We start from the raw sequence: 16,313 nt of genomic DNA, 5'->3' as shown, positions 1-16,313 counted from the left end.
ATCTATATATTAATATGTGCAATACGATTTTTCTGCGTACTGCTCTGTTCTAGTTTGTTCTTTGTGTGTCCGGACTGTGAGTAACTCTTTTAGCGCACCCCTCACTGTCCTGATTGTATTGTATGTATTGTATTATTATTATTATTATTATTATTATTATTATTATTATTTTTATTTTTATTATTGTATCATTCGTTACACTGTGGCGGTGTCTGTGTTAGGCTGCTGTTGCACCACTGCAATTTCCCTCACGGGATCAATAAAGTATCTAATAACGAGGGTCCATTCGCTCCATCCTAGCTCATTCGGAAGTCCATAATGTATTTACTGATTCAAGGACGTCATCCTGGTTTCTACAATGAAAGCACGGTCTTGGTCCACTCTCCCACACCCCTTTTGATAAAGAAGAAAAACAGTGCCTCCTGTTCTGTGTTTGAAATGCCCTTTCACATACTTTCCCATCGTGCCCTCTGCTCCGTGTAATTGTTCATCCTGAAGACGTCTGGTGCGTTGGCTTTGTGCACAGTATATTGAAGTGCCGCCCTGCTGTGCTTCCTTCCCGTGTCAGTGGGTAGGTAGGGGGTGGCACTTTTCCCATGGTCCAAATGTCTGTTTTCCATTAACGCAGAAATGAACTTTGCTATGCAATCTCTGGATTTATTAGAGGTGCAGCAATAAAACTAGAGCATTCGTGTGTTCACATGCTTTATTTGAAGCCATACATTTGACGTTTAGGATAGTGTCTATTGAGAGCAGAAATGGTGGTGTAACAGTTAAGACTGCTGTCTCATAGCTCTTGAGTCTTCTCCCTATCTCCCAAAGACATGTAATGTATAATAATGTAATAATGTTTCTTTATTAGCCCTATACAATTTCTTGCATTAGGAATTTGTCTTTTCGCATACTCCAGCTTTTCTCCATGGAGACACAGACACACAGACAGGGAGAGAAGCTTGGGGTCAGAGCGCAGGGTCTGCCATTGTACAGCACCCCTGGAGCAGTTAGGGTTAAGGGCCTTGCTCAGGGGGCCAACGGAGTATGATTCCTCTGCCAGCCGCGGGATTTGAACCAGCAACCTTCCAGTCACAGGTGCAGATCCTTAGCCACAGAGATGCTGGCTAGGGTGGACGGACTATTCTAAATTGCCCATTTCCTTTCAATGTCCTAATGTCCCATGCAGGGTGACAGCAGCCTTTGTGCTCTCTGTCTTGCATTGGACCTCCAAGGTTAGTCTCTGTGTTGCTGAGACCCTCACCTGCACAGGCAGATTTCTCATAGAACATGGATGTGTATTAAAGTCCCCAATTCTCCACTTCCAATACTCCTTTAATAATAATAATTATATTAGTTAATAATTGCTTACACTTATATAATGCTTTTCTGGACACTCCACTCAAAGTGCTTTATAGGTAATGGGGACTCCCCTCCACCACCACCAATGTGCATCCCCACCTGGATGATGCAACAGCAGCCATTGTGCACCAGATCGCTCACCACAGATCAGCTATCAGTGGAGAGGAGAGCAGAGTAATGAAGCCAATACATAGAGGGATTAGTGGGAGGCCATGATTGGTAAGGGCCAATGGGAAATTTAGCCAAGATGCCAGGGTTACACCCCTACTCTTTTCAAGAAACGCCCTGGGATTTTTAATGACTACAGAGAGTCAGGACCTTGGTTTTACACGGCACCTGTTTACAGTATGGTGTCCCCGTCACTATACTGGAGCATCAGGACCCACATGGACCGCAGGGTGAGTGCCCCCTGCTGGCCCCACTAACACCTCTTCCAGCAGCAGCCTTAATTTTCCCAGGAGGTCTCCCATCCAGGTACTGACCAGGCTCACACCTGCTAAGCTTCAGTGGGCTACCGGTTTTGAGTTGCAGAGTGATATGGCTTCTGGCACTAGCCACCAACTATCCACCTTTAACACTATCCACCAAGAAACCCATTCCAAGCCTACATGTGACTCAGCTTGAAAACAAAAGAGGAGAAAAAGATTTGTGCTGAAGAAAATTCTGAGAAGGGTCAATACGAAGAGTTTTCCGAGAAGACTGGTCTCCAGGTTTTGCGTTTTTTAAATTCAAGTCTACTGAAAATAATTGTGTGTACACTGTTGTTTAAAAAAATGCCAATAATGGAAAATGTGGAGACTGCACATCATGCAAGTTTTCAGAGTGCAGCACTTGAAAATCAGAGTAATCAGTTTCTTTTATTTTCTTAATGGTGCAATTTATTCCAGGGGTTGGCTTTTTTTCTTTCCTACTCCCCATACAGGCTATTTTGTTACAGTATTTGTGTATTGTGTGGCTTTCTTTCATTGCTTTACTAGATTCCCAAAGCATGCTGACAAATGCAATGTAGGACTCTGCTGCTTAATCCAGAATTAAGGAATATATATTGTCATAAGTGCATGGCCAGAAATAATATGGAAGCAGTCCAATATTCCACATATTCAGCTTAAAGCTGTTAAGCTTTGCTTTGTAGCTAGAGAGCCTGTTTGGATTTCTCCTCTCATTTATCAATGTATTCCAGTATTCTGAGGAGCTCTCAGAAAGTTACAAACGTTCAATAAGGCATTCATATAATATCGGAGAAAATCACTGAAATTAGAAGTGAGCATACAATTCCAGAATCAGACCTTCCTTTGACCGCATCCCTGAATTGTTGTTTTTCTCACTTATTATGTTCTCCCCTCAATTAAAAAAACAAAACAATGACTTTAGAACCATTTTTGCAATACTGTCAAAAACCGGTTTTAATATGCTTAAAATGATAATAATGAACAGGAATTCCAGCTTTATTGTTATTGTTTCTTCTTAAACACCTGATGGCAGACTTTGTCTTCACATGTCAGTTCCTGGAGAGATATACAAGAAAGATAGGAATTCATTTATATACAAAGTAAGAAAATATTCTGAATGATGTACTGCAAATCATTAACTAGAACATCAATGGCAAAATGTAAAAAAAAAAAGTCCTTTCATGGTCAAAAACTAAGTTGTGCCTGGCATGTGAGGTGAACAGTTTCCAGAAGATAAAGCAGAGTGTTAAATTCGACTATACAGTGCCTCATCTCCTTATCTACCCCAAGAAACATAACTTTACTTGTATATAAGCTTCTAAAAATGTGCATTTTGTAGCTACTGTATCTCCTGGTGAAAGCCAGATGAGTTGTCTTTGAAACAGCTGCTGTAAATAAATCGGAACATGTTACCTATTCCTGTTGTCCTAAGAGTCATCCTTTTAGCAGTACAGAGTCACTATTGATTTACTGTAATATTGTAGGCCTAAGTGAAGAAAGTGTTTATATGACGGTTAAGTGAAAAGAGGAGGACTCACCAAGTGCAGTTTGTCTCCTTCAATCCAGTGTTTCCAGCCTCTGTTGGCTTTTTCTCCCTTCTGGACACAAACCAGTTTATCACCATCCCATGTCACCACAGTCTGGGATGTAAAAAGACAACAAGAAAATGACAGCATTTTGTAGGCATTTGGACAGTGTGACCAGTCTGTGTACGAACAGGATTAGGCATTATGTCTCAGAAAATTCATTCTCCTTACATAAAAAAGTATTTTGCTTCCACGTTTGTTTTATAGTTTTCTTGGTTAGCTATGTATTCTTTGAGTGGATAGTGCAATTTGTGATCTGAAGACTTCATTATTCCTTGATATAAAAGATTAAGAAAGATTTAAAAAGACAAAGGTTCAAGAGAAGAAGCTCAATAACAAGCTCTTTAGCTAAAATGTTCCGAAATAACCTCTACTCATTCTCATATATTTTTTCTATTGGTCAAATATTACTTCCTTTCAGAAAAGGTCCTCTTGCTGAGGAAATGAGAATACCTGTAAAAAAAAAATATCCCAGATTTAATCATGCTTGCACAAATAAAGCCACCCATATTATGAATATTAAACATAATTTTGTATTTCTTTTTGGTGAATAACCCTCAGGAACCCTTAACGTGTTAACATTACCAAAAAATAAATAGCATCATAACTAAAAATAACTTAGAAGCTTCAGGCGGTTTCTTAACGGTGAAGAGGTTTGTACCTTGACCACTCTGTTATCCAGGCCCTTAGTGTGTTCCTCAAACTCCTCTCCTATGGTGTAGTTCACATCATAATTCCGAAATGTGCTCAGGGTTTTCGTCTCAAATTTGTCCCCATTCTGAACAAACACTTTTGTCTGTTTCAGGTGCAAGGCAATTTTGCGGGTAGCAAAATCTATATCTGTTTTTATTTAAAAAAACAACAACAAATAAACAATTTATTCCAGAAATTGATGCATTGGATTGGCATTTGTATCAGAACATTTTAATTTAATTTCACTTATTGCTGTTTGTCATGAAATTTCCATATCTGTATTGTGATAAATTCCTGTCACCTTGTGCAATTTAAAATGGTAAAAGTCATTTGGGCTTTCCAGGAAAATATCAAATGAAATAAATGAGTTTAAATAGTGATTCACAAACCATTCAAGTCAATGCTGTTCAGCAGCTAATTCAAAAGTTGCAACAGAATGACACGCAAAGTTTCTCTAAGGGATAAAAATTTGGAATAAAATCGATATGTATTTCACACATTAAGTAGCAGACGTTATTTAAATACTCATGGTTAAGCTGTGCTGGCAGGTTCTCAATAAGTAAATGAAGCAGGACTGATCCGCTGTGCTCTTGTCCATGCAGAGTGGCAGAAATACTTACCAAGCGCTTTCATATACTCTTCAAAGTTTTCATTGCTTTCCATCTCCCATCTTCCATTGTAATCTGCTGGCATTTTTGTAATCTGCTGGGAAGTAAACTGGTTTGAGCACAAACTGCAAACTTTGACTTGCAAACACACAGAAAATGTACAATAGATCTAGACCTTTTTATACGATTTCCCCACTAGCATGGCCTCAGTGCAGAGTTCATTAGATAAAAATGTTTATTACTCTGAGGATTGGGTAACTGGAACAGCTTTCAGACTTTTAACTTCTGTTGCAAGGGATATTAAAGCAGCATTATATATACTTAAGTGCAATGAGCAATTAAGGCAATTTTGAATTTATGATTATACATTGACAAATCTTCTTTCCATAAGAGCCCCAATGTTGTGCAATGATGTATAAGTGGTTTACAGAGGAATAATTGTTTTCATAATATTATGTGATCTTTGGAAATGGACAGCCTACTGCCTCTGTTTTGAAATGCTCATCAAGTTTCGATGCTTCAGTTGCTGTATTCTGTAATTCTGTACTCTCATTTCTGCTTCAATCTGAGAATAGGGATATTCTTAAAAATATATTGCACTATTGGGAAGCATTAAAAATCAAATTTTGAAATATGCTTTCAGTAATATATAGTTCTTCATTCTTGAAATTTGTAAGTCAGACTTGCATACCTCTTTATTAGATGCAAAACTTGAGATTTCTTCCATAAATAAATGTTCTGTACATGTGATGCTATTTACAGTATGCACCACACTCTGTAATAGTCGACATTACCACAAGAAGTCATAGTGGGTCTTAATTTACACTGAATTTGTGTGTCATACTCAAGGAGGTAAACAGTCTGGGGATTAGATTGGGGATTAGAACAAAGCTAATTTTCTCAGAAACCAACCTGAAAAATGAACTTGAGAAGTTGCATTATATTCATATGACTTATACAGTATGTACAGCATGTACTTCCTCTGAAAATATCCATATTATCTTTCTTTACTTCTCACTTGCTATCATGCTGTCTGTGTGATTATAGGTAGCTTTGATTTCTTCTTAGATTGTATTTTATTGTGCTAAATGAGGAGTCAAGCAAAAATAATTTATCAGAGTGCTGTTCAATGTTAATTGTAAAGAAGGCAATTGGAATCAGACCTCACATTTTTCTCTGATTGGAAAGGATATATCCTGTGAATAAACTATTATTTTGCAACACTAAAAAGATCCCCTATGTTTCTGCCTCTGTTTGAGAAATCCTTTTCAGAAGTGAAACAACCTTGAAAATGTTGCAAATGGAATTGTGACAAGAGACAAAGCATATATAATCTGACAACAAACAAGAAAAGAAATACAAAGACACTGAAGCCTTAAAGTTCTCCTCTGACACATTCCAACATAAAAAATCTGCAATACTGTGCACACATGTGGCTGTTTCGTGGTGCAAATCCATTATCTGTGCAGACAAGTTCAAAGTTTACCCTAACTTTGATATAACTGATGTACAAAGGTGTTCCACAAACTATTTAGGCAGGTTAATATTCTCACAATTTTTATAAAATTATTTTTTTGTTCAATAAAACAGATAATTTGTTCAGTAAGTGATTAAAACACCTTGAGGTCCTGGAGGGCTTCTGGTCACATGTACTGTATTTGAAGTTAATTGGTTCTGACTCTAAGCTCTGAGCAGAGATAGTCCCTACAAAATAATATATAACAAGTTATTATTTGATTTTTATGGCTGCTACACAAACGTTTTTTGGGTGGGTGATGTAGCCTAATGGACCAGACAAAAAAGCCTTTTAGTGAAATCAATGTAAACAATGTAATACCTAGTGAAATAATCCAATTAGGACTTCCCTTAGTGAGAAATGCCTTTTGCAAAAGAAAGTCATATTTTAAATAACTCAATATTTAAATAACTAAATAAATATTTTAAGAAAGCGTATTTTAAATGATATCATTCTTTTAGAAATTGCCTACTTGTAGAATAGAGAGATGGGTCTATTCTTTTTCAGGTATAAAGCTATACCTGGTCTTCATACAGACAGTTCTAAGAAAACGTAGTTGACATTGTTTACCAAAGTTTTTTGTTTGGGTTTTTTTAACAGCGAATTGAGTTTTCACAACGGAGACGCAAGCCACTATATGTGGACATAAGACCACCAAGAGAAATTTGTCCTAATATGACCTACTTTTTCCCAGTAGAATATTAACTAGACTTTCCATATCCATCTGGTGAAATGCAGGTTTTAACTGAAAACAAGAAACATGAATAGAGAAATGCAATTTTTCCCAGCAGACTTATACTGGTCAAATATAACGTTGCTAGCACAGAAAAGCATACCTTGACCAGCTACAAAATTTCAAAGACTGCGTAAAAAAATAAGAATTGCTTTATAATCTTTTCATAAAGTGCCAGAGAGGCAGTTTTCTCTTTCAGATAACACTTCTATCAGGTGGAGTGAAGGTCAGTCTTGCGTGGAGAAGTGATTAAACTGATAACAATTAACATATAAAGCTATAAAATACCATGGCTTTGACATTGTGCTTTATTATACTGCTGTATTTTACAATGTGTTTAGATACATTTTATAGTTTTTTAAAGCTTAAATTTGCAAACAAAAATGATGTTTGGCCCTCCTTATTGCAATACATCCTATGTTGTAGTATTATTTATCAGTCTGGTCTGGAAGCCTTGAGAAAGTACAGCAAGAAATATCAAGAACATTCAAGTAAGGTAGATAATAAAAAAAATGAAATGTCACTGTAAACTTAAATAATCTGAGCAATAGAGCAAATCTGTCTCATAATACAACACAATTTCTAAACCAGGGGCTTACACAGGGAAGATGCCGTATTCTTAGTTTTCTAGGATGTAAACTTGAACTTGCACACTAAAAGAAGAACATACATTTTCACACTACACTCTTTGCACTCTTTTACAAAAATTGAACAAAATGACCAAAATGAACATTCTTGCTTGTTCCATTTTATTTGCATTTTGGCACAAATGTGTATCAAAGTTAGGAGTGTCAGGTTTAACCTTAGACCTTTTCAAATGGTACTACATGAAAAATGAAGAATACCATGTAGACAGATAACACACCACGATTTAGTTTTGGAAAAATCACTGAGTAGTGGTCCTTACACAGTAATATTGCTGGTAAAACCCAATGAGTAGAAACAAATAAAAAGCACAGCCTATTACAGTGGGTCCCACTACACTCTTAAAGAGTACTGAAGCCATGTCTGTTTGCTTTGAGAGACACGATTTGAAGGCTTGGATTTCCCTGGGATGGCAGTATGTACTGGGCTTTAAATTTCTCTTCATCCAGCCTCATTCTGTCTTCTCCAATCTCAGGCTGATTTATTACTTGACTTTTTTGAAGACTTGCTTGCATTTCACACCACATACTCTTAATTCCTAAAGAAAACAAATAAAACAAAATTAATTTGTTTCTTTCAGTCCACACTGATATTGGCAACTCTGGAAAAGTTACCATCACACTGGAAGGAGTATCTGCCACAGTTTTTCCTATGTCGTCATACTTTGATGTTGAAGTGCACTATATAATATGTCCACAGGAGGGCCCAATGTTTAAATGGACTGATATTGTAAACTGACTGCAGGTGACTTTGAGTGAATACAGTAGCTGACTATTCATTATCTGTGTTAGTATTAATCAACATCAATGTTGGTATTAATCGATTTTCAGTTACTCTAAAATATTTAAGTTAATATTTAGTTATTGTTAGTATTTATCTATTTTTAATGGACAATAGAAACTATATTGTATATTTTGTGTTTAAAATAAACCACATGTAATCTCAATATATCCTTTGCAGTGAAGTTATGATGTCAAAATACACACCTATCTAAAAAGGAAGGCTCCATTTAAGAAAGACTTCTCCATTACAACATGTATTTTAATGTATTGTCCAATCACCTCTTGAAGAATAATTTCTGTCTGTGCTTTACCAATCATCGGTCTTTTAATCCATACAGACTACATGCCTCTTTTCACAATAAATGTGAGACATAAAGATGTGTGGAAAAGGTACAAAACACAGTTTTAACTGACGAGCATTTCTGACCACCAATTTAAATGCAAATGATTAATATAGTCTGTTGCAAGTGATTTATACTTCATTAATTATGGATCACACACACACACTTTATATGTCATATTTATCTCTGTTGTTCTTAATGTTTATAACTGCTTAACTGTCATATGTTATCAATCATATTTCTATAAACTGCTGATAAAATACAAAAATGAAAATAACTCCTTAGCAATTCATTATTAAGAGTCAGCAGCTGCATCCCAGCTCTGGCAGCTCTGGAGTAGTGATACATAACCAGTTCTAGTGAGTGTTTTCTACACCCAATATTAAATGCCGAACTAATGTAGTGGAAATCTCTGGTAAAGCACAAAAAACAGAGAATCTAAACAGAAAAAAGAGCCAGCAATGTTTAGATATAAACCTTCTATGATCCTAAATCTGAAAGCAGGATTTGTTTGGATAAACCTAAAGGAACATATCTTAAACATGTCGGGATGTAATATTCTTGTGAAAGTGAAAAATAATAATACAAATGTTTTGATAAAAAATTAACTTCAAGCTGCCTTGGCACCCTCAGAGAGACAGTACAGAGTATTCCACAAACTGTAAAAATGAACATTTAGGGGTTTCAAAAGAAGATAAAACAAACACGCCATAAATTCTCTAAATACAGCATAGGTACATATTTAAACAAACATTAACGAGCCTATAAATTAGTATTTGTTGTTGTCCATCACAAATTAAGACAATTTAAATAATAACAGTTCTGTGTTCGTTTGTTTATACACATGGGTACTGTATACTGTATATTTTAAAGAAACAAAGCATTGCAAAAGTGAGCAAAAGGTGAAGGCCTCATTATTTATACTGCACTAAATGTGAACACGTTTGTCTTTTAATTTAAAGTGTACTATTTGCAGCCAACTATTTTTATACAGACATACAACTCAGATACTCTTATTACAGACAATCCTTGGGGATTCAATAAATACTATTATGAGAGAAACACCTTAGCACTTAGAGATACACTTGTCCATTTTGATTAAAGAACCAGACAGAAAGCACAGGAGGGTCTTCAAATGGGTGACAAGATATTTTGTTGATCGTGATCAAACGGTCAGCATCAGAAGAAAATTAAACTGACTGGAAATCAAAGTGAAAGCTGTAGGTCTGTGCAGCCTTGTGGCGGTGATGCAGCAAAGTATTGAGAGAAGACAAGAAGGTTTACCAAGTGCAGTTCATCTCCTTCTACCCAATGGGTCCAGCCTCTTCCCTCTTTTTCTCCATTTTGAACACAGACAAGTTTATCTTCATCCCAGGTGATGGTGGTCTGTTAAAAAAAGAAACATTTAAAACCTTTGAGGTTCCTCATGTGTAGGATCTGTACATGCAAGTAAGATTATAAGAATGCAGTCTGCAGTAGGTTATTGAAGCAGAAAACACTATATATTGTACAAATGACAGAATAAACAAGACTTCTTAAAACAAGTATGAACTTATTAGTGCTTTCATGCTGTCTCCACTGCCACCCTCCATGGTTATTATATAGCACGTTTAATAAAAATAAGAACAATTACTTGTTATTATAGTTTAATCCTATGTTACAGCTTTCCAAATCCTGCTTTCAATGAATATCTTTCACTGGTACACCATATGAAAGGAAAGCTAACTTGGGGGCATCAAACAAAAGAAAAGAGTTAAATATTGCTTTCTGTTATTTTATGTGAACATTATTCATAAAAGAAACAAATCACATCTAGACGACAGGAAAACTGAGAGATAAGAGCATATTCCAAACATCATGAGTTCATTAAGACATATAAAACACTCTTAATTGTGAACTATTATTTTTCTTACATTAGCCCAAAAGGATATGAAATTGAATCAAGTCTGATGACACTGGCAGAGTTCTCCCTTCCCCAGCTGATGAGCTCAATCATTATACATTTCAGACAGACAGTTTTTCATGATCTGATTGAAATTGATTTTTCTGCCTCTATGATGGTGTTCAGGGTCACATTACTACACTTTTAAATAAGGCAAATAAAAATTGTTTTGTAGAGCATTTCCATCATCATGTAACTGATTCTTTAACCTACCACAACTATACTGTCTCTTTGAAACAGTGTGAAAGTCGCCAGCTGCTTAATGAAATCTGCCAGATTTCCACCTTCCATTGAAGTCATATTTCTAAAGTTACAGCTAGAGGGCAGTAGTGTCTCTACGCATGCACGGCTAACTCCAGTCCCTAACGCTACACATTTTTTTGTTGTTGATAATTTCCTTGCATTTGTTGTAGCAAAAATATTAAATGAGTAGTGAAAATGTCTGATAATTAAGAGCCTATAGCTTTACCATCATAGGTTCATGCTGATCTTTAAAGCTGACCTTTCTCTGATCTCATTGCTCTGTTGAGCAACTTAGCTGAAAGAAATGGAAGCACTCCATGAGAACTGGAACTGTGGTGTAGCACTGGCACTAAAAATGAGGCTTCACATGTTAATGAACACCTTGTTAAGGGCAACTGCTTTATCACTCAGACTTGAAAGTCCTAGAGCACTCAGAGTATTTGTTCTGTTCATGTTTCTTCCCTAATTGAAGGATTATGCACTTAAACAGATTAAAATGACATGCTGCAATGTACTGATTTATTAGAATCTTTGCTTGATGTGGAATCTTAGTCAATTCCCTTTGCAATGCAATTGATTAATTATAGCAACAGTAAATTCACACACCTTCCTGAAATACTAATTTTATTTTTCAAGTGTTTAACAATGAAAGTACATTAATGTTTTATATCTGAAATTTCCAGTCAAATGGTTTCATAATGTCCAGGCTTTTTTTCTTACTGAATTTGTATGTGTGTGATATATTTACTCTTCCTCAATTGGTCTGAATTAAATACGCATATACAGTACTAGTACTTCAGGTGAGGTCTATGATTTGCTTTCAGTATATGCCAATAGGATATAGAGAAAGAAAGAGAAGTGAATTCTCTAATACTATCAACAAAATAGTGCAACAAATAGATGAATACTGGCACAATAAGAAGATAGATAAGTAAAGCTCTAAGGCTTGGAACTGAAATTACTTTCCACCCACCAATTGCAATTTCTGAACCCACTATTGTCATTTTTCCAGCTAACAAATACAAGTAAAAATATTAATGAAGAGATATGTTTGGAATCTGAGATTGAGATTCATTTCTTATCTTCAATTTGACATTTTAATTATCCTTCACTTCTACTTGACTACTGCTAGAATGGTCAAACTCATAAGAAATCTGAACTCAAAGGAAGGTTCATATCAAGCAACTGAGAACTCTGCTTACACAAAGACCAGAAGTCCTTCTAGTCCTTCATACTCCATACTGACCTGATAAGATGTAACTAGAACTGTGACCGCAAGAGTACACTGTCCTTCTACTTGTTGAGCAAGCTTTAAAAAGACAGCAGCCATATCACCCTGCAACTCACAACTGGCAGCCCCCTGAAGCAGGTGTGAGCCTGGTCAGTACCTGGATGGGAGACCTCCTGGGAAAAACTAAGGTTGCTGCTGGAAGAGTGGACCAGTAGGGGGTGCTCACCCTGTGGTCTATGTGGGTCCTAATGCCCCAGTATAGTGATGGGGACACTATACTGGAAATAAAAAAAAAAACCTGTCGTCCTTTGGATGAGATGTAAAACCAAAGCTCTGACTCTCTGTGGTCATGAAAAATCCCAGGGTGAAAAGAGTAGGGGTGTAATCCTGGTGTCCTGGCCAAAGTCCCCATTGGCCCTTACAAATCACAGCCTCCTAATAATCCCCATCTATGAATTGGCTGCATTACTCTGTTCTCATCCCCACTATTAGCTGATGTGTGGTAAGTGTTATGGGTCACTATGGCTGCTGTCTCATCATCCAGGTGGATACTGCAACAAATAGATGTGAGTCCCCATTACCTGTAAAATGCTTTGAGTGGACTATAGAAGTGTAAGCATAATTATTATTAAATTATTTAAATGTCCTACTATGTTCTCTGTTCCTTAAGTTGGAATGTTGGAAAGACTCATATTATACCATTAAAATTCCACAGGAAAATTACATTATGAAAATCAAACCCACGCATGTTAAATATCAAATGTTAAATCTCAAAACTCACAGGACTACATCTGGCAAGTACAGTAAGTGTACTTTATTAACATCAAGATCTGAACAATTTAATTCAGTCTAGGTTTGTGTACAAACAAGCTTTCAAATAATACTGCTACTTATTCAATTTGATTCTTAATGACCCATGGCTAACCAGTTCTAATCTCTTCTTTGTAGACTGCAGCAAAACAGAGGCCTTTGTGAAAGAAACAATGCTAATTCTTACCATGCATTTTCGATCATCCACTCCACTCAAATCCTCTTCAAACTGTTTCCCTACTTCAAAATCCATTATGTAGTTTTTAAAGGTGCTCAATGTTTTAATGATTATGTGATCCCCGTTCTGAATTATGTCTTTATCTGGTTTCAGCAAAGTGGCGATTTTCCTTATTGCAATATTCACATCTGCAGGGATTGACAAAGATGTAAAACACATTATTTGCCTAGTTCTGATCCAACAGAATGTCTACTAGCAAAATATTTTGGTGAACCTTTCATGTTAAAATTAATGCTACCGCCCATTAACAATAAACATACAAAGATTAAAATGCTAGAAGTATTTTCTCTCTGTTCAAATTGTTCCCCTTGCCTACCTATGGTTACGAAGCAATTTTACAAAATAATTTACATTCAACACCAATTTCTTCAAAGAACTCTAATAGCTCCTAAAAGCTTTGTTTAATTGTAACAGGTTATGGTACATCTGAATATAAAAATCAAAACTAAAATAGTACATTTTTGCTAGTAGCTAACTGCAAGGAAATGCTTTACTGGTAGAGGACTCAACAGGTTTTGAAAGGTGCAAAATGTTAGGTGTCTTTAACGGATCGAGCCCTTCCTATTGGACAGCTTCTCACTTTAGTGATCAATATATTGAGAAGATAATTTATAGAAGAGGTCCTTATCCCTATTCCAGGGGGAATCCAGTCTCTTCTTGTTTTCATTGCAACTAAGCTAGTAATCACTGATGCTAATTGATGGCTCTAATTGATCTACTGCCTTACTTGCTGCTGTTTTATTTTGTTGACCTGTTTCTGCACTCTGTCGTTGGTAGGTCCTTGCTCTACTTCAAGTGTATTGTTCCAACTCCTTCTGCACACAGACCCTTTATGCAATCTCTGCCTCAACTTATTTATTAAGTTTTCTCCCTTATTTCTGTCAAAACAGCTGTTGACAGGACATCGATTTATCATGAACAGAAACAGGTGTGATTGAGAATGTATCAAACCCTCTCACAATGCGACTGTATGCTTTTCTTTCTGCCAATATGTGTAACTTGTTACACTCCAGCTAACTCACAGAAACAAGGGAAGAACTGCAAGTCAGAAATTGGTACAGGATTGAGACCATTTACTAATCCCATTTAGCATTTTAAGACCTGAATGCAAATTTCAAAACATGCCCCAATTTGACAATTGAAATCAATTAGCCTGTGATTAAGAACTCTGCTGGAACAAAAACCAGAAGACACGCTGGTCCCACTGGTTCAGGTTTGGAATACACTAATTTATAGAACATAGCAATCAAATATACATTACTGATTCATGAATATATGCTTCATTGCCACCTGGCAAAAGGGTAAAGCCTGACATTCACATGGATATTATTCTTTAATTGTTCTGAGCTGGGAGCTCAGGTCTCAGAGCGTTCTTCTGAGACAACTAATTAAAACGTGAGTGAACTGTCTACCAGCGCAGACGGAGAGATTGATATTCTAATATCCTACACAGCAAGTGTCATAAATAAACATCTGGAAATAATTGTTCACTTTGTCTGCTCGATTTGAGTTTTTCTTCAACCCAGAAAGCTACCATTTGATATCTTGAGCATTTTCAATGTTTTTAGATAAAATACAGATTTTTCCTACGGTATTTCTCCAGATGGATTTATTTTATGTTTAGGAGTATTGCTCAGACTATTTCCATTGAGAGGAAAACCTAGGGTACAAATAACGTGACTTTGACATTTTTGTTATTTTACTCAAATTTAGTCCATAATTGACACTCTTGTTAAATCGAGCGTTTAATGAATGAGTCTTTCAGTCGGTCAGATAGGTCTAGTTCATATTTTAGTCAACACAAACATCATAATAATGCAGTAGTTCAGCAGTAGTGCACGCAACCTTGTAGACATGCCAGATTAGTTTAGAAGGTAAATCATCGAAAACACAAATTAAGCACAGGCAAGTAAACAGAAGTATTATTTGAAGTAGTTTCATCGAACCTCGGTATTTTAAGGTAAGCCTAAAAGAAGAGTCGAATGCTCCATGTATTCTTAATTTTACTACGAAAATAAAATTAATGTATAATTCGCTTACTGTTCTATATCTTAGGTTTAAAGAATTGACCTACTTCAATGATTTTCGATCAGGGGTGCGAGAACAGATTTTGAGAAACTAAGGTTAAGAACCACTGCAGCAGTGTTTTAGGTGTAAAACTACTGGCGACCACAGTGCAACTGTAACAACCACTGTTATTTTTAAAAGAAGAAAATCACTACAAGTTGTAAAGCCTCCCTGTGTGTACGTTTAATTGCTGAACACAGTTCTTCATTCAATATTAATATCTATCCTTAGTAAGAAAGTGCGATAAATTCAGGTCTTGAATTACGACATTTTTTCTCTGCGTTATTCATGATGCACCGACATTTCAGGGTACTCTTTATCCAGGCTACAACAATTCCTCACCCAGTGCTTTCAGGTATTCTTCGAAGTTGTCATTGCTGACCATTTTCCAATATCCATTGAAATCGGTGGGCATTTCGCACGGACTTTAAGAGCAGCGATCCGATTCCCTTCCTGCAGGTTCACCTGTGCGTGCTTGGATCTATATCTGCTAGTCTCGCTTCACCAAGAGCATTTATCTGCACAGGTTTTTAATCGGATTACTGTATTGCTTTGAGTGGTGCAACACTCCCCCCCGATTCCCTTCAGAGACGCGCAACTTGTTGATCGTTGTTACCAGTGTTCATTGGCGCATCGTTTAAGAATGATTTACAACTTCACCTCTTTCAAAGCCTTTTCAACTCCTGGAATCGTATATTCGTAGTATTTTCAATTTATTTAATTCTAGATTGGGAGTCTTTCAGTTATACATTTCATACATTTATTTTGGCATTTTGGTCATCTATAAAACGCCATAAAGCACAATATACTGTAACATTGTGATATTTGTGAATCCCTAAAGTTATGACAGATCCGTGTTTTATTTAAATTCAGCTGATTGTATGGTGTATTGTATTGTATCTCAACCTTCAGTTCCAGACTGAAAATTAATACATAGTGCGCATTTTTACAATATAAAGTTTTAAATTAGGCAGCCGTTTTGAAATTCTTTTGCAGATGCTGTAGATCGGTAGGCTAACATAGAACTACAACAGCAAAAGAGGTTAATTTAATTTCTAAATGTGTCACTTTTCTGT

General features: G+C 36.2%; 2 protein-coding genes across 2 annotated transcripts; both read right to left on the bottom strand.

The window, feature by feature from the left end:
• Nucleotides 1–2,738: 2,738 nt before the first annotated feature.
• LOC138242175 (retinol-binding protein 2-like) lies at nucleotides 2,739–4,885 on the bottom strand. The gene is made up of 4 exons (XM_069197490.1): nucleotides 4,702–4,885; nucleotides 4,050–4,228; nucleotides 3,341–3,442; nucleotides 2,739–2,858 (listed from the first exon to the last, which is right to left on the bottom strand). The coding sequence occupies exons 1-4, from the start codon at nucleotides 4,772–4,774 to the stop codon at nucleotides 2,805–2,807; spliced, it is 408 nt and encodes a 135-aa protein (XP_069053591.1). The 5' UTR covers nucleotides 4,775–4,885; the 3' UTR covers nucleotides 2,739–2,804.
• A 2,779-nt stretch (nucleotides 4,886–7,664) lies between these two features.
• Nucleotides 7,665–15,757, bottom strand: LOC102688264 (retinol-binding protein 1-like). The gene is made up of 4 exons (XM_006637594.3): nucleotides 15,580–15,757; nucleotides 13,120–13,298; nucleotides 9,991–10,092; nucleotides 7,665–8,121 (listed from the first exon to the last, which is right to left on the bottom strand). Exons 1-4 carry the CDS (start codon nucleotides 15,650–15,652, stop codon nucleotides 8,068–8,070), a joined length of 408 nt encoding a protein of 135 aa, XP_006637657.1. The 5' UTR covers nucleotides 15,653–15,757; the 3' UTR covers nucleotides 7,665–8,067.
• Between the last annotated feature and the right edge of the window lie 556 nt (nucleotides 15,758–16,313).

Source organism: Lepisosteus oculatus, chromosome 13 (genome assembly GCF_040954835.1).
Source record: "Lepisosteus oculatus isolate fLepOcu1 chromosome 13, fLepOcu1.hap2, whole genome shotgun sequence".
In the NCBI taxonomy this organism is placed as follows: Eukaryota; Metazoa; Chordata; class Actinopteri; order Semionotiformes; family Lepisosteidae; genus Lepisosteus; species Lepisosteus oculatus.
The sequence above is the reverse complement of the archived record's forward strand: the minus strand, read 5'-3'. Positions and strand labels throughout refer to the sequence as shown.